Below are 18,761 nucleotides of genomic sequence, written 5' to 3'. Positions count from 1 at the left end.
GGCATCCACCTGTATGGTTGCTCCCTCCCAGCCAGGCTCGACTCCGGCCACAACAGGCATCAGGTGACCCAAGGGAGCCCAACTAGGCTAGGGCTGGATACAGTGGCGGATTTGGGGGAAGAGAAGCCCCAGGCCCTGTCAGAAGCCACACAGGGCAGGCGGGAGAAGCCCCGGGTCCCAGCAGGAGCCACGTGGGGCAGGAGCCCCAGACCCTGGCAGAAGATGTGGGGCTGAAGCCCCCAGCTCAAGAGCCCCAGCCGCCCTAGTGGCAGAAGCTGCAGGACTGAAGTGCCGACCCCACCGCGTGGGGAGCTGGCCTGAGCCCCTCTCGCTGCCATCCCCCCAAGCAGAGCTAGCTCTCACTCTCAGGCTGTGGAAAAATTCAGTCCAAATCTACCCACCTTAATATCTCCATTTCCCACATCACACAGCCATGAATGGATTTAGCCTAGGAGGCAGGGTCAGCATTAGCCCCATTTGTCAGGTGGGATCTAGGGCACACAAAGGTGTAGTGACTTTCCCAAGGCTAAGCAGAGAGTCTGTGGCAGAGCAGAGAATCAAATCCAGAACACCTGAGCCCCAGGCCTGTGCCTTAACCACTAGACAACCCTTCCTACCCGAGGAGGGGGAACCTCCTCTGCTGCTTTGAGTGCATGGGTGGGGACTAGACAGAACCACCAGCAGGTGGAGAGCAGAAAGAGATAGGAAAAGGGACATGGGTAGGAAGCAAGAAGGGGAGCAAGGACTTAGAGAAGAAACAAGAGAGAAGGAAAGAGGCAGGGAAAGCAGTAGGAAGGGAGAGGAGAAAGACTCCCCTCTGCTTGTCCCTCCCATCCACCTTCTTCCCACAGCCATCAGTGTCCCTCAGCTCCCAAACAGGCCCTAAACAGGTATGAAGCACAGAGCGAACGTAATGTCTTTAATCTGGGATATTAGTGAAGACAGCTTGTATCTGAACGTCATGATTTTAATATATTGTAATTCATGATCATGTAATGATTAATTCATTACTATTTTAATAATAATCATCATTGGTATTGAATGTGTGTCTACATTAAGATAACTAGAATATGAAAAAATATATAAATATGCTGAAAATTGCCAGTTTTGGGGGGGACGCTGAGCCCCCGCAAACACTCACACCTCACCCTTAAGGCAGAAGGGGGCAGAAAGGAATAAGCAGTGGGCAGGAGGCACTCAGGGGAGGGCAGAATGAGGGCAGGAAGAGGTGGACTGGGGCAGGTCTTAGGGGAAGGAAGTGAAGTTGGGGTGGGGCACCCACCGGCAAACCAAAAAAGTCATCACCTATGGAAGGAAGTGAGGACATGCGTTCCTGACTGTTCTGAGTTTGAGATATTGATGTGAAGACATATCTTGGATGGAGACCATTTGCCCTGCACTGTGAGATCACCCCATCCTATGAGGGATGCATCAGCGGTAAGAAGTAGTGATGAGAGAGGCTGAGCAAACAGGATTCCCGTGTAGGCATTTGCTGGGTCTTTCCACCTGGTCTGGCTGACAACTGTGCCCTGGGAGGGCTGCCAAGAAGGACACACCAACTAAGAGTACCATGATGCACCTGTTAGAGTGTTAGGTAAGGCAGTGTCTCTGGGGAGGAAGCCTTGGTGCTACAGCCCCATACCAGGGCCATGAGAAAGAACTAGACACTGTATACTCCTGAAAGGGGCACAGAGCATGTGACTCAGCCAGAGAGCTGAGTCACTGAAGACCCACCGAAAGAACCACTGGCCATGGTGGGGAGGGGGGAGAATGAGAGGGGGTGCGCTAGCGAGAGGTTTGTGCCACCATGTTGTAAGAACTGAAAGAAAAGCAGACTCCGACCTAACCAGAAAGGGGGCACCCACGAGAGGTGGGTACTGCCCCATTCAAAACTGAGTGATTGCAGGCACATATCTGCCAGAGAGGGGGCGCTTGTGAGAGGCAGATTTATTATGGTACCAGAAGTGAGATCTTCGTACTGACCCTGATCTACAAGGATGCCACCCCATTACAGGCGCTTCCAGTCTCAGTCATAGGGGGTGGATTTCAGGTGATGATGGCCTCTTGAGTTCACCATGTCCACAATGATCAAATTAGGGGGTGGGTGGGAGAAGAAAAATTCAGTGTCTTTTGCTGGCATGTAATTTTTTTTTAAAATCAGGCTACTTGCATGTTGGTGGGACCAATACAGGGATCTGCCATATGAGTTTGGCAAGCTCCAAGAGAGCCTCATTAATAGGGAGGGCTACTCCGGAAGAAGCAGAGGAGTGTAAAATGTCTAATAGTTTATGGTGTATCTTGGTCATCTTTTGTAATGGTAGTTTTAATGCATCTGTCACCCTCCCAGCTGGCTCCTGGAAAAGCTTGAAGTCGTCTGCCAATGACAATGGAGGGGGCATCACTGTCTCGTCTGGTGATGACTAGGAGAAGTTAGTCTGGGACGTAGCCTCCTCCTCGACTTCAGACTCTTGTTCCTTTCTTAACTGTTCAGGGGACTCGGATGTCCTTGATGCAGCAGTTGAAGGAGGGTGTCTTGTTGGCTCCTGATAGGCCCAAGCTAGAGCCATGGTGTCTATGTGCTTGCCAAGGGTCCAATTAAAGCCACTGAGTGGGTGGGAAGGGTCCTGGAGGTGGGTACCATGGCTCCCCATACCTAGGGGCCTGAGGGGTGGTACGGTTGAGGTCCATACTGGAAAGGGGTACAGTAGGGTGGATAAGAGGACCAATAGGAGACTGTCTTTTTGGTCACTAACTCAGCACTTGAAAATGGGGGTGCATTGCATGATGTCTCTGGCAAGCCTGGAGCTCTGGGTGAACTCAGTACTGTGATCCCTGTAGCAAGTATAGGTGAGTACAGTCCATCAGACACTGAAAGGTCTGTCATGTACCAGAAGTCCAGCAATTTCATAGGCATTGGTACTGGTAGTGATTGGAGGTGCCAAAATGTCTGCACCAAAGGAGTTGGCAATTCAGTCATGATTCAGCAGACCAGTAGTTTCTGGCATGCAACCAGTGCGGACATCTGCATACCAACTCAGATGTCCGCACTGAAGGAACCTTCCCCAGGGAAGTTCTCTTGTTTTCTCACGCCCTGTTGGTACCAATGATTCCTTCCCTGTGCCCATCAGGTCCTTAGGCAACCCAACACGTTCTGGGGGGGTGGTGTTGTGCGAGCTCTGGGTACCGGATTTAGATAGCTTCAATGCTGTCGGTACCGATGATACTGAACAAGCCAGAGATCATTTTAGTCTTCGTCAGGGCTTGCTGTGGAGACTTACAGCCCCTTCATTAGAAACCTTGTGTGAGTGGCTCATAGTTGTTTTCTTAGGCTCACCTCAGAGGGTTGCAGTGAGGATTCCTGATGTCCAGAGTCTTGGCGTGGCAAGGAGGGCCGCTTCCATTAGGAGAAGCTTAAGTCTCTGTTCTCTATCCTTTCTGGATCTGGGTTTCAATTGTTGGCATAAACCATACTTCTTGGGGATGTGGTTCTCTCTCAAGCAGTGGACACACTGAGAATGACCATCACTCACTGGGATAGATTCTTTGCAACTGAGACACTTCTTAAAGCCCGGTGAACCGGGCATACCCTATGTCCAGGGAGGTCCCTAGGTGGGGTGAGGTCGATGAAAAACAAAGTTTTTTTTATTATTAAATAAAAGATAAAGGAGCAAAAAAGGGAGCTAAAGTAGAGAACCAATTAGCAATTCTATAGAAGATGGCAGAGCATGGCGGGAGGGGAGGTGCATGCGTGGGCTGAATGGACAATGCTATTAAATTATCTGATCAGCAGCCAAGACGAGGCAAGGAATGAGTTATAATTGGCAAGAAATGTTAGAGACAAGAGGTTCTACAAATATGTCAGACAAAAAAAAAAAAAAAAAAAATCAGGGATGGCGTGGGCCCACTGCTCAATGTAGAAGGTGAGTTGGTAACAGAAAATAAGAAAGTGGAGTTGCTTGATGCCTACTTTGCTGCAGTCTTCTTACAGAAAATAACGTGACTGACCTACAAGCGAAGTTACAGACAATAAAGGGGAAGAGATGCGGATTGGGATAAGTAAGGAACACGTCAGATCTTCTGACTAATTTGAATGAATTTAAGTCGGCAGGGCCTGATGCTATTCACCCAAAGGTGCTCAAGGAATTAGCTGAAGAAAGCCGGTGCCACTGCCGATAATATTTGCAAACTCATGAATGACAGGAGAGCTCCCAAAAAGACTGGAGAAGGGCTAACATAGTGCCCATCTTTAAAAAAGGGGGAAAAGGAGGAGCCGGGGAACTATAGTCCAGTCAGCCTGACCTTGATACATGGGACACTACTAGAGCAATGTATAAAATACTCCATTTGCAAATACCTGGAGGATGAAGAGGTGATCACTAGCAGCCAGCATATATTTACCAAGAACAAATCATGCTAAACCGGCTTGATTTCCTTCTTTGACAAGGTAACCGGTTTGGTGGATAGGGGAAATGCAATGAACATAATATACCTGGATTTTAGCAAGGCTTTTGACATAGTCCTACATGACAGTCTCATAAGTAAGCTGGAGAAATGTGGACTTGGTAGTTTTACCATGAAGTGGATACATAATTGCAAACAAAGAGTAGCTATTAATGGAATGAGGTCAGACTGGAAGGAGGTCTCAAGAGGGGTTCCACAGGGATGTGTTTTGGGTCTGGTGTTATTTAACATCTTTATTAACGACCTGGATGTTGGAATAGAGAGCATACTGATCGAATTTGGAGATGACACAAAGCTAAGATGGGTTGCAAACATTTTGGAGGATAGAACTAAAATTCAAAGGGATCTTGATAAATTGGAGAACTGGGCTATAGACAACAAAATGAAGTTTAATAAAGACAAATGTAAGGACTACACTTCGGGGGATAAAATAAACATATACAAATGCAGAATGGGGGAATAACTGGCTTGGCAGCAGCACTGCTAAGAAGGATCTGGGAGTTGTGGTGGATCACAACCTCAACAAGAAACAATGTGATGCGGTTGCAAAAAAAAAAAAAAAAAGCAATTCTGGGTTGCATTAAAAGAGGCATAGCATGCAAGTCACTGGAGGTGATGGTACCACTCTACTCAGCGCTGGTTAGGCCTCAGCTACAGTAATGTGTCCAATTTTTGTCGCTGTTGTATAGAAAGGATGCAGAGCAACAAAGATGATCAAATGGATGGGATGCAAGCCATATGAACTAAGGCTGAAGGAACTCGATATGTTTAGTTTGGAACAGAGGAGATAAAGAGGGGGACAAATCCTGCATCTTGGAAGGGGTTTAGACTAGATGACCCTTGCAAGTCCCATTTAACCCTATGGTTCTATGAAAATCAGAGCCTTCTATTTAATAATCAGCACTCAGACCATTCAAAACTTTGATGGCTCCTAAATGGAAATGTTTAAGGGAAGGACAAGCATTAATTTTTCCACAAGTTTTTTTTATGGCTTTGCTCAAGTCTGTCCAGAAAAGGTCAGGTTTCAGAGTAGCAGCCATGTTAGTCTGTATTCGCAAAAATGAGTACTTGTGGCACCTTAGAGACTAACAAATATATTTGAGCTTAAGCTTTGGCGAGCTACAGCTCACTTCATTGGATGCATTCAGTGGAAAATACAGCGGGAAGATTTATATACATAGAGAACATGAAACAATGGGTGTTACCATACACATTGTAATGAGAGTGATCACTTAAGGTGAGCTATTAAGCAGGAGAGCGGGGGGGAGAAAGGGGGGAACCTTTTGTAGTGATATTCAAGGTGGGCCACTTCCAGCAGTTGACAAGAACGTCTGAGGAACAGGGGTGGGGGGGGGGGGGGGAGAATAAACATAGGGAAACAGTTTTACTTTATGTAATGACCCATCCACTCCCAGTCTTTACTCAAGCCTAAGTTAATTGTATCCAGTTTGCAAATTAATTCCAATTCAGCAGTCTCTCGTTGGAGTCTGTTTTTGAAGAGTTTTTGTTGAAGAACTGCAACTTTTAGGTCTGTAAATCGAGTGACCAAAGAGATTGAAGTGTTCTCCGACTGGTTTTTGAATGTTATAATTCTTGACGTCTGATTTGTGTCCAGTTATTCTTTTACGTAGAGACTGTCCAGTTTGACCAATGTCAGAGGGGCATTGCTGGCACATATCACATTGGTAGATGTGCAGGTGAACGAGCCTCTGATAGTGTGGCTGATGTGATTAGGCCTTATGATGGTGTCCCCTGAATAGATATGTGGACACAGTTGGCCATGGGCTTTGTTGCAAGGATAGGTTCCTGGGTTAGTGATTCTGTTGTGTGGTATGTGGTTGCTGGTGAGTATTTGCTTCAGGTTGGGGGGCTGTCTGTAAGCAAGGACTGGCCTGTCTCCCAAGAATGCCACTAGCCATCACCCTCAGCCCCCAACCAAAACCTCTGCAAGGCATCATCAAGGATGGGTCAGAATCATCACAGGGACAGCAGCCTTGAAGTTTGAGAAACACTATCACAGAAATTAATCATCAATTAAGCCCTAGAGTGTCATTTATTTCATTAAGGGCCCTTCCCTTTACTGATCAAGACAGTGATTAAACTCAAGGAAATGCAAATTAAAAGCTTCTTATCAAAATGACTCAACCACCATTAACCCTAAAAACAGTTCAGCTGCTTAAGAAACATCTGACTTGCTAATTATGGTTACAACTTAAGAGAAACAGGCCAGGAAAAAAACCATCTAAAAACATCAGGCAAGAGAGTGGTCAAGATGTTTTAGTGTGCCAGAAAAGACTGTAGGTATGTCTACACATGGCATGACTCACTGCTGTGGGTCTTTGTTTTTCCCTCTGTGTAGAAGTATCCTGTAGTACCCAGATTTTACTTACTCCCTCCATTGTAAACAGAGCAGAAGTAAGAGGACCTGACCATTAATATTTTGTAACAGCTGGATTATTTTTGCTGTGGTGTCTTCACTTAATTGTTAACCTGAATTTACACCCACAATCACTTTTCTCCAGGAGAGAAGGAAATCTTTAAAAAGAGTGTGTGCATGCAGGAGGGAAGGCTAAAAGAATGACTTGGGAGTTGGAGGGAAGATATAGTGAGGCTGAAGGCAGAACTGAACAAGAAAATACCTTTTCCTATGCTGGTTGTGTGTCTGGCTAGTAAAAGTATTGCAGCTGCAACGTTAATTGAAAGCCTGTCACTTTAAGAGCTGTGTTGTTTCAATAATGGATACTCCTCACTAATCAGACTATTAACATATTACTGCCTATACATAAAACAGACATTCTGCTTCAAGTTTTAGATTTATGAGAACAACTTACATAGATCCACCTCTCCTGCAAGAGCAGAGATTTTTGAAGTTTTTTACTCAAGTATTAGCCTTTGCATAGTACCATATCGTACCACAGAACATACAATTCGGCTTATTCAGTTAATAAGGATTACAAAAGACTTATTTCTAGTATACTTCATAGGCAAATTAGATTTTAGTCTGTTAAAATTCAGGTCACACAGGAGTAGCTCTCTCTCTCTGACACAGGAAAGGAAGCCAGTGCAATCTTGGGTGAGCTAACAGCTTATAAACAGCCAAACTTATTGAGGAAATAACCATTCTGTTTCTTATTACTCGCACTTTATCATGTTATAAATGGCACTATTGAGGGGTACTTTATCGTGTTTCTGGCAATGGGACTATTTCCATGATTAAGAATTACTTAGGGCTGCAAGATCAAGCCCATTATTTGGTGCCAGAGTGAATGTCAGAAGAAATTAAAAAGCTACATAATTAGCAGGAGCCTTCAGCTGAATGTCAGCCTTGGCTTCAGTCAAATCTCATCTGTCATACATCACTGAGAACAATCCTTTCAAATGGTAATTTCTTAGCTTTATGAAGCTCTAGTACTATGTAGCAAAGAGGATAACAGGTGCATAAAAACCAAAGGTGAACTGATGCTGCAGGAAAAACTTCTTTATCATTACTGTCTGGTATCATGCAAAAGCAGCACACACAGGCAAACAGAAAGAAGAAGACACAAAATACATCCCTTGTATCTCAACAGGACCCCATTGTGAATGGCCTACCTGTAATACTGTGACCCTGTGACGGTGAAAAAGAGCGGCAGACAACTTCAGAGGCATCATTTTTATGGGGTTTGGTACTATAAGCAGAGAGGCTCCACTTATCAGAGAAACGAACAACTCAACTACAGATGGATCAAACGTCAGAGGTGAGGCCATGAACAGCATATCATCTGGTGTGATCTTAAATAGGGATCTAAAACAAAAAAAGGCCAGAGTTATTAAGCCGGGTGCATATAAACGCTGGTAACTGGTTGGCATTATTTAAAAACAGAAGGGGTCCTGAGTTGGAGCATTTGTATGGCATAACATCTGTACCCAGATTAATAAAAATTTAATGCCAGAAGGGACCATTAACATCATCTAGTATAACTGCCGGCATACACAGGAGAATTTCACCAAGTGGTTCTTGCATCTTCAAACCCGTAACTTCTGGTTGTGCTAGAGCATGTCCTTCAGAAAGCCATCTGCATCTACCTTCTGCATGCTGGGGAAGAAGCTCTGTGCAGATTTGAATGGTCTGTGCTCATTCATCAGTGCCGCTCTATAGCTGCACTCCGTATTGGGCTAGCAGTGTTTCCATTACTAGTATTTTCCAGCAGGTATTTACCAGAACAAAGAAAAGCCAAGAAAGCTAGAACAGTAATTAGGACTTAAGGAGGAAAATAATTCCTATATGAGAGGTGGAAAGAGGTATCTGAGAATCACAAGTTCAACTTCAAAGTTTCTGTATTTATTTCATTTAGAGTACCAGCAATAAAATGTCTGTATTATGATCAACATGATATATGGGAGTAATGAAATCAGGTCAAGCACGTTAAGAACAACAAATATCCAAGAAAAGTAATAAATATTATTCTATTCAGAAACTGACTGAAAGAAAACTTGGAGAGAGAGGGACACACACACACACACACACACACACTCCCCCCAATGGCAGCTCATAGAATTTAAGGCCAGAAAGCACCATCATGATTATCTAGTCCGACCTCCTGCACATTGCAGGCCACAGAACCTCACCTACACTCTCCTGTAATAGACCCATACTTTCAGGCTGAGTTACTGAAGTCTCAAATCATGGTTTAAAAACTTCAAGTTACAGAGAATCCACCATTTACACCAGTTTAAACCAACACGTGACCTGTGCCCCATGCTGCAGAGGAAGGCGAAAATCCTCCAGGGTCTCTGCCTATCTGACCCAGGGGAAAATTCCTTCCCAACCCCAAATATGGCAATCAGTTAGACCCAGAGCATGTGGGTCTTCAACTCCAGTTGGCTTCAACTGTTTGCCAAATGAATCTGTGAAGAGTACTTCTACTGTACTGAAGTTATTCTTGCCTCAGTCATTCCTGGTAGTTCAATGCCATTACTGATACTAGACTTTGGCACAGTCCCCCCTTAACCACACTTTTGTAATCACCTTATTTTGCAATGTACTTTGTGAACGTAAAATATGATTACTTCCAAGTTAATAACGCTTTCGAAAGGGCACCAAGTCTTGGCTTTATATACTTACTCAGCTGCAGCTAGCTTTTGCAATTTTTCCCTTTCCTTTGCAGACCAGTGAAGATCACCTCCAGTGAGGCGATTCACAAAATACAGCAAGACTATAGTTATCAGTGACAAACAAATACAAGCACTGTTAGATATTAAGATATTTTGAAAATCTGGCCCCTAATTGTCAGTCCTTTGAAAAGTGAACTTACTGAAGATGAAGAATATTTGGCACAATACATTTATGAGGTACTCTGACTATTTTGGGGATCCCTGTAGTTCCTGACGTATGCAAGATGTATGCCAAAGACCGTTGCTGCCTGACATCCATGTACCCCCTTTGTGATGTCTTTGCTTTAAGTTGGTCCAGGTCAGCTACGTAATCTGTCTCCCAATTACTTGTAGCTTTGGAGATTCCATTTTTGTCTTCTGCGCCATCTAACAGCAGATTTACATCAACATCGTTCCAATTAATTTGGAAAAGAGTTAAACCAACATGATCTATTGCAAAAGAACTCTCGTAAAACCAGCCAGCATGGGATATTTTGAATTTCTGTAAGAGAATAAAATAGTTTACAAGCAAGTTAAAGGCAAAGCTCAGTGCACAGTTTTACTGTCTCCATTCTCACATTGTACTACTAACAATAAAGATCGAATTTTTCAAAAGTGACTAGTGATTTTGAGCGCCTCCACTTTTGGGAGTCCAATCTGAGAAAGCTTTAAGAAGTCTGGTTTTCAGAAAGCAGCTGCTCACTCCTTTTTTTAAAAATTGTGGATGAATTTAATACTCATAAAAATGATGATCTAATAATCAGTAGTAAATTAGATGTTGTGCAAGTTTCCTCAAAGAGCTCTGCATTCCATCTTGATGTGCAACACCTACAGGGGAGGAATACTGCAAGGGTTCCTGAATACCAATACCCACCATTGTAGAATGTGTTACAAAACCATGGGAGTGAATAAGTGAACCGGAAAATAAGGTGATGTCTAGAGAAAAGCATCCAGGTACTTCACATTATCTGAAAATGTCTGTGTAAAACCAAGGTAGATCACCATTGTCATGCTGGCAAACTAGGTGCCAGCTCATGCCAAGGCCTCTAGGTCTCAACGGAACACCGACAAACATATAGCTGGAACCTCCTGTCCCCCGAGAGATAGTAGTTAGGTCAAGAGGAGAATTCTCCTGTCGATCTAGTGCTGTCTACACTGGGGTTGTTGGTTTAACTATGTCACTCAGGGTATGGATTTTTCATAACCCTGAGTGACGTAGTTATACCCATCTAATTTCCTAGTATATACCAGGCCCTAGTCTCAAACAGGGGGTGTCTGTCCAATAAAGAAGGCCCAACCACACCAGAGGAACTACTGTGGAATATCAGAGGTCAAAAGACTTCGCCAATTCCACCACCAACCCCCCAGGAAGAGGAGACATGCAAGTGAATTCCTCCCATTAGCTCATTGGCAGCTCACAGAAGACACTAGGGGACATATAGAGTTTTCTTATTATAGAAGCTTCTATTGCTCTTTGAAACTTAAGACTAACATTTGTGTGCGTGTTTACCTGCTTTAACTTTGTAAATAACTCTATTTCCTTTTCCTACTTAATAAATCTTTAGATCTATTATTATAGGATTGGTTACAAGCACTGTCTTTGGTGTGAGATCTAAAGTGCAACTAACCTTGGGTAAGTCACTCATCCTCTGGGACTGGGAGAAACCAGTAATACTGTTGTGATTTTGGGTGTAAGAGACCATCTATCACAAAGGCAAGCTTAAATGGGTGGTACCCAAGGAGATCGACTGTCACTCCACATTAAGACTGTAATAGTGCCAGAGGCGTTTACACCCAATAATTGGTTGGAGTAATCTAAGTACAGAACTCCAAGCCAATTTGGGGTTTACGCCCTGTTTCTTAACAGTCTCCCCTGAGGTTGAGACTCATGTTCTTGACCCACTGCAGAACAGCTTGAAAACCACTCACTGTCAAAACGAAGACAATTACATCTGAACACTTGGTAAATAGAAGGCAATTAACTCAACTGCTGCAATTTTCTAAATCCCATTTTAATGTTCCTTTTAGTATCCTTAACACTTACATTTATTTTGTCATTCTCAACAAGGATATACTGGAGGTTACATTTCTTCATAAAATAGGTAGATAATACTGGTGGTGCATCTGGATCAAGAGGAGAATATGCAGCTGGAACTTGGAGGATTCTAACAAGGCAAAAATTCAAGTCAATTAATAGCACTGTAAAATAGAGTTAAAAATATATCTTAAGTTTTACATAAATTCCACAGATGCTTCTTTTATGCTATAAGATCCCTTAGTTTCCAGACACAGGAGGAATGTGAGTCTTCCATTTGGGGAGGCTTAAACGCAAGTGGGGGAGTCCCCGCCGGAGCCTGGATTGTGGCCCAGCCCCTGCTTGCACCTCTTCCCCTGAGGCTCCCCCATCCCCCGCTGCTCACTCCTCTTCCTCCAAGGCCTGGGTACAATATGTAGCACGTGTGTACATGGAGCAGACACATAATACATGCTAGGAACATCAGAGTTTTATTCTAACTTGTTCATGAGATCTGACTTGTGAAGATTTGAGTTATATCTGTCTTTGTTTTAGGGAAGAGATTATATAAGTATCATCCCACTGTCATCAGTTATGCTTCTTTTATACTGCTGTGTTTCTTCAGTACTTACTATTATCACTACTGTGCATATGAACCACCTAGTGGCTTAATTTACCAAATAAGAATTCTTGGCTTTTTGTCTTTATCAAAAAGCCTTGAGCATCCAGATTAATAAAACTGATGGTGTATTAATCGGGTTTTTAAAATCTGAGGTTTTATTTTTGAAATAAATCAATCTATTTCTATTTGGCTTTCCCTTACAAATTAATTCTCATCACACTAACAGAACAAGGGATAGCTGGTGTAAAACACTACATGAACAAAACCAGCCAAATTTGGCAGAAAGAGCATATAAAGGGATCAGCAGTTGCTCTAAGAGCCTGAGCAAAACAGGTTCAGTACATAAAGCCTGTTTTAACTCACTGTTTTCTTGCTTTCCATCAGTGAAGTTGAGCATGTGCAGGAGAAAATGCCATTAAATCTAAAGGTGCATTACACATGCATGAACAGTTTGTAAGTATACACTCATTGGTCAAGGAACTTACAAGTTATATTGGTGAAGCCAATGGAACCTTTAAGCACTTGTCATTCAGTACGCAGGTGTGGCATAATGCCTCCCAAAGCACCAAGAATTATGTCCACTGCTGCACACATTGGTCACATGTTAATAAAATGTTATGGTTGTGACACACAGTTAAAACAGAGATTTAGGAAGTGCAAAAGTTAAGATTCCAGCAGTCACATGAATTTAGCCATATTGCACATCCCATACGTTTGATATATTTTATGATTAGGCCTGGAAGAATACAATTTTTATTTTGTTACGATTTTGACAGATGTCTGTTTATTTGTAGGCATTTTTACATCAATTTAAATTTTCACAATTAAATAAAATTGTGGGTTTTAAGCATTTTTTAAAATCTATTTATATTTTCACAGTTGTGGGAAATTATGGGGCAATGGTAAGACAGTTGAATAACTGATGTTGAGATTCAAAAAGTTAAAGCTTTATAAACTGTTAATACACAAACTGCCAACACCCCATGTCAAAATATACAAAGTATACTTAAATCAACAAATCATACCTATTTTTAATATTTATTCACTAGTCCATTTGTAAACAAGCCTAATTCATAAGTCTAAATCACTGGATTTTGACTCTAATATGTTCTCAAGCAGCATTTTTCTTACTTTGTCTGTAAATGTTGATTGTGATCTATGGAAATACTGTATCATCTTTTTAATATGAAGAGTGAAATCAAACCTCTACTGACATTTACTGACAAAAATCATATTCTTTCAAGCCTATTTCTGATGTATATGGTAACATTTTAAACTAGTTAACCAGAAAACAAGGGAACAGAAAATAGTGCTCATGTGCAATAATCTTGAACTGACAGTGCTGAAGCCTCAACTTTTACGTTTCCTCACTATTCGTTATTTTAATCATGTGTCCTTATTGTTCCAACTTAATTCTGCATTTCATTTTCTAGATTTTCTTTTAGAGAAAAGATCCAAAGCAATCAGGCTACAGCCAAATTAGATAGATTTAAAGCCTGAAACTTGGACCTAGCCTTAATTCTGAATTAGTACCTTTGTTTGTTTGGGGAGGGAGGAGAGACGGAGGGGAGGATATGGAGAAAAGGACGGGGGGACTTAACTGAACAGAGGTATGACTGTCTGGAAAAAAAAAAAACACCATGTAAATTAGACTATATGCTTCTGTCTGTAGATATGCATTTAAACAAAGATGTGCTGCATATTCATGGACAGTTACGTAGATATGCACTGGTACAGGGAACTTAAAAGTTCTAATAGCTTTGCTAGCGAATCTAAGAGTCACAAGCCAAAGTGCTCTGGAATTTTCTTTTTTTTTTTTTTTTTTTTTTTCCTTTTTTTTTAAACAAGAAAAAACACCACACCCCCCACTTGGATTTACCAATACAGCAATAAGGATGCATAACATTCCAAACAGTTCAGCTAAACCAGTTTATAAAATCAGTTAATATGGGTCTAGCTGCTAGTGCTCCACTGGTTTTGAAGTTTGTTGATTTAAAAAAATTATATATATATTTCTTTAGTGTAGACTGACTATAGAGAAAAGAGGTAAAATAGAAGTATTACCCTAAAATCCAAGATGGTAAATTTATTCCAGGATAGCAGTACAGGCCTATTTCAAACGTTCCTCTGTGATCACAGTAGTGTTGCAGGAAAACCGTTAATTCTGTGGCAAGACTAACAACCTCCTTGTAAGTGTAGAAAACTGGAGGCTTATTACATTCATCAAAACATACTGCTTTTCTATCAGAATACAGGCTGGCTGCCTGATGCACCATCTCCTGAAGAGTCATTTTAGGTGCATAATCTTCAGTCCCTAAACAGATAAAAATAATAATCAGAATTCATTGTAATCTTTTATTAACATTATGAATATAAAAGGCAGCTTAGTCTAGTGAAAAAGAAATCCAAGAAAACAGCATGAGACCTCTTCTAAAAGCTATTTAAAGGGACAGTGCCCAATTAAAGACTATATCATTTAACAACAAGTTATTCATATTACAAACCTTAACCTGAATTTTAAAAGTCTATTTTACTATTTGCTTACTTTTAAAATTAGAACAATTAAAAAAGTCTATTCAATTTCCACTTTCAGGTTTTTATGCTCTAATGCAATGCTTAGATTGCAAATGCTGGAGAAAATTATTTTACTTTTGAGGGGGGAATGGAAAGAAGTACTTTCTATTGGATTTGTTTAAAAGGAAACCACTTCTACTGGTGTTCAGTTTTGTAAAAGCTTGTGTTTATAAAACGTATATTTTGGATCCTTTAGAGGTAAACTGAAATGCTCATTTTAAAGAAATAACATTTAAAGATCCCAGTCTTCCCACTGACTTCAATGAAACCAGGATTTCTTCACCAGAGTATGTCTGCACATAAACATTACAAACACACACAATTATAAATTAGTTTCCTCTTTATTTACCTGGCAAGAGTTCAATGTTCTGTTTTTCTCTAACAAAGACTGTAGACATCACTATTTTAGTAATCCTTCTTCCCCACATTCCTCAAGTACGTAATTACCACATTTGTATGACAAGTCCATTTTTACAGTGTGAGATCTTATGGGTAGGGCCCTACCACATTAATTGCCATGAAAACCATGTCACGCACTGTGAAATCTGATCTTGCCCCCCCCCCCGGTGAAATCTTGTCTTGTGTGCTTTTACTCTATATTATACAGATTTCATGGGGTAGACCAGCGGTTCTCGAATTGGGGGGCCTGACCCAAAAAGGAATTGCACAGGGTCACAAGGTTATTTTAGAGGGATTGCAGTATTGCCACCCTTACTTCTGCGCTGACTTCAGAGCTGGGTGGCCAAAGAGCAGTGGCTGCTGACTGAGGGCCCAGCTCTGCAGGCAGCAGCGCAGAAGTAAGGGTGGCAATACCATACCATCCTTACTTCTGCACTAGTGATGCTGACAGTTCTGCCTTCAGAACTAGGTTCCCATCCAGCAGCTGCCGCTCTCCTGCTGCCCAGCTCTGAAGGTAGCATTTCCACCAGCAGCAGCACAGAAGTAAGGGTAGCAGTACTGCAACACGCCCCACCCTACACAACTCCTTTTTGGATCAGGACCCCTACAATTACAACACTGTGAAATTTCATATTTAAGTAGCTGAAATCATGAAATTTACGATTTTTAAAATCCTATGGCCATGAAATTGACCAAAACGGACTATGAACTTGGTAGGGCCCTACTTATGGGTTGGGGCTTGGCTTCTATGTGTTCTCTGTGCAGATCTTATTACGTGTGTGGGCATGGTAAAACAAAATAATGAAAAACAATTAAAAAATGCAAGGAGCCCAGCTGTCTGCATTGATTTGGGACTATGTTCAGTTTGCCTTACTTGTGCAAGCAGTCCTATTGATTTTAATATGACTTCGCATATAAATTAGGTGAGCAGAATTTGACCTTAAGTATTAGTGATGTGTACTGCTGCAGAAGAACCACGTACAATTCTCAAAATCAAAGCAATCCCGTGTACCAAGGAGTGAAGAGATCAAAGTTTTTAAAGAGGTAATTTAAATAAATAAATAAATAAATAAATGTGAAGATTTGTGGTATTAAAAACAGAAAAGTGCTTTCAAAACCAAATCTCCTAGGTTTTCCTCATACATATGTATCATTTACTTACTGTTATGAAGGATACATAGATTCTACTTCCAAATATTTGATGACAAACTCTTCGACATGTTTATAACTGCACAAATTCGGTTATTTTTTAATCACAGTTGTCCACATATGTTCAATGTCATCAAGCTGAAATTCTGCATGAGCTTGAAGGAAACAAACAAGAAAACTTAAGAGTTGATACAATTATTGTTAAATAACTGCTGGAGTTTTCCTGCAGGTTGTAATTCCACTCCCAGGCAATTTACATTGACTGTAAACAAATATCCACCACAAAACATTATATAAAGATAACAGTCTTTCTCGCATTAAAATAAGTGGCATATTCTCACTGATTTCAAGGGTGCAGAAACAGACCCAATGTTAGAGGAGAGATCGAACTAAAATTTCCTAAAGGGAAGATAACCAAACTTTCTGTCATGCCTAGGCATTGACTTATATAGTGAGAGAAATATTATGAGGCATATATCCTCAATCATCTACACAGACTTTTGCCTGCTTATCAACATTAAACAACATATTTTTATAAACATGGTAGAGGAACACCCATGATCACTAAAACTAAAAGAGCTTTCTGTTAAGATTAATGAGAAAAATGTTTCTAGCTCTTCAGTTTGTTTTATTTTGAATTTGCCAGCATTTAGTGTATGTGGATCTTTCACACAGTAACATTTTTGAAAAACCAGGAAAAATTTGAATTTAAAACCACAAAAATTGACAGGGGACAAGGAGGAAATTATTGTTTATGGAATTGTTAGCAATGTTGAGTTGGCATTGCCTTTTAAAATACAGAGGGAATATATTTTTGTAACCAAAGCCACAAACTTCCAGTGCTAATGGCGATCACTCCATTTTATATGTTACAATATGTTTATATAAACCATTGTTTTCCAAAATAATATATATCACCAGATTACTTGCAAGCGCACACATCTTAAACTAGGAATAAATGTTTTTGCAACCTGGTTGGACAAAAGTAACCATGACCTATAGAAACTAGCACAAGAATATGCTTCAAAATGACATTTAACTACCTAAATGTATGACACAATCAGCATTGCTCATTACATCAAAAATATACTGTAGAAATTAGAATTAAAGCTGATTATTTATTGAAGCAAAGAGCGTTGGTTGATTGTTATTTATTCAATTTATTGACAGACCTCAAAACAATTAGCAAGATGGTTAAACACATCTGTTCTCTCCGAGAAGGACGTCCAGGGCACACATCCGAGCACATCTGGATCCACGCGCAGACCATCTATTGCCTGGCCGGAAACAGAGCAGGACACGCTGGGAACGGTAGTCTCCCTCGGACGAACCTCACATCAGCCCAGACTCTGCAGGTGATAGCAGCCCCAGGGCCCCGCAGACGAGAGCGACGAGGTGGGTGAGGTAGTACGGCCTGTCGGCGACACGCTTCCCAGCGCCACCGAGCTCCTCTTCAGGGCGGAGCGGCTCCGCGGAGCGCCAAGGCTGGGGTCCCCGCACCCACCGTGTCCTCTCACAGCTGAGGGGCGGGTACGCCAGGCCAGCCTCTTCCCCGAGAGCGGTTTAAATCTCCCGCCGGCCGCGGTGGGACCCAGCGCCTTGGCTCCTCTGGCCCACGCAGGGTACCACCGCCCGGGGTCCTAGAGACCCCGACAGCCGGGTGCGTGAGGGGAGAGGCTGCGCTCGGACGAAGGCGGCTACAACCCTCAGCCCCAGCAGCGGTTTAGCCACGTGCCCCAGGCCGTTTCCACCACCCCCACCGGGCCAGCTCCCCCCGCCGACACCTGCCCAAGAGCAGCCGCCGAAGCTCGCATCCACCTGCGCTCGCCGCTCTCCAAGGCCGCCGCCGCGACGCCATTGAGCGGCGGCAGCTAAGGAATGCCCTCGGCTCGCCCCCAGTCTTGGCACGGCAACAGCGATGCGCCACTTTTGATTGGCTGAATGAAGCTCTTTTTCCGATAGGCTCCTTCTAGGCAACTTCGGATTGGCGGAGCTCTTTCAGCGCAGCGGTGTTCGCATTGGTTAGTAGCTGCATTTTGATTGGATGCTGAGGCGCCAGCGTCGGGCTGTTCCATTCTCCCAGCAGCAGGGGGGACGGGTCTTGGAGCGGACAGCTCAACACCAACCTCTGAAGTGAGCTGTAGCTCACGAAAACTTATGCGCTAATAAATTTGTTAGTCTCTAAGGTGCCACAAGTACTCTTTTTCTTTCTACTGAGAGAGATTCCTGGTGATCGGGGATAAACCATCTTCCCCCCCCCCCGCGGCGGAGATAGGACAGTCCGCAGCTCTCAGCTCGTTTAGAGGGGAGGCAGGGTTTAGTCGAGTGAGTGCCCCCCCCCAGGAGCATGCGCCCTGCTCGCTCGGGGCGCACTGGGAGGCATCAGCGGCCACTAACAGGTACTACCTC

At 42.6% G+C, this 18,761-nt stretch overlaps 1 protein-coding gene across 2 annotated transcripts in view; it reads right to left on the bottom strand.

Annotated features, from left to right (window-relative positions):
* AASDH (aminoadipate-semialdehyde dehydrogenase) overlaps window positions 1–18,116 on the bottom strand; it is a 64,216-nt gene extending 46,100 nt beyond the window's left edge. The window contains exons 1-6 of one of the 2 annotated variants that reach the window (XM_074951369.1): window positions 17,525–18,116; window positions 16,366–16,507; window positions 14,295–14,544; window positions 11,639–11,759; window positions 9,756–10,096; window positions 8,053–8,245 (exon numbers count right to left, since the gene is read on the bottom strand). In XM_074951369.1, coding sequence (XP_074807470.1) covers window positions 8,053–8,245; window positions 9,756–10,096; window positions 11,639–11,759; window positions 14,295–14,521 — 882 coding nt within the window. In that variant the 5' untranslated portion in view covers window positions 14,522–14,544; window positions 16,366–16,507; window positions 17,525–18,116. The remainder of the gene's footprint in view (window positions 1–8,052; window positions 8,246–9,755; window positions 10,097–11,638; window positions 11,760–14,294; window positions 14,545–16,365; window positions 16,508–17,524) is intronic. The other variant, XM_074951370.1, reaches the window with a different exon arrangement.
* Window positions 18,117–18,761: the final 645 nt, after the last annotated feature.

Source organism: Natator depressus, chromosome 4, assembly GCF_965152275.1.
Source record: "Natator depressus isolate rNatDep1 chromosome 4, rNatDep2.hap1, whole genome shotgun sequence".
Lineage (NCBI taxonomy): Eukaryota > Metazoa > Chordata > Testudines > Cheloniidae > Natator > Natator depressus.
This window is presented reverse-complemented; position numbering and strand designations above follow the sequence as displayed.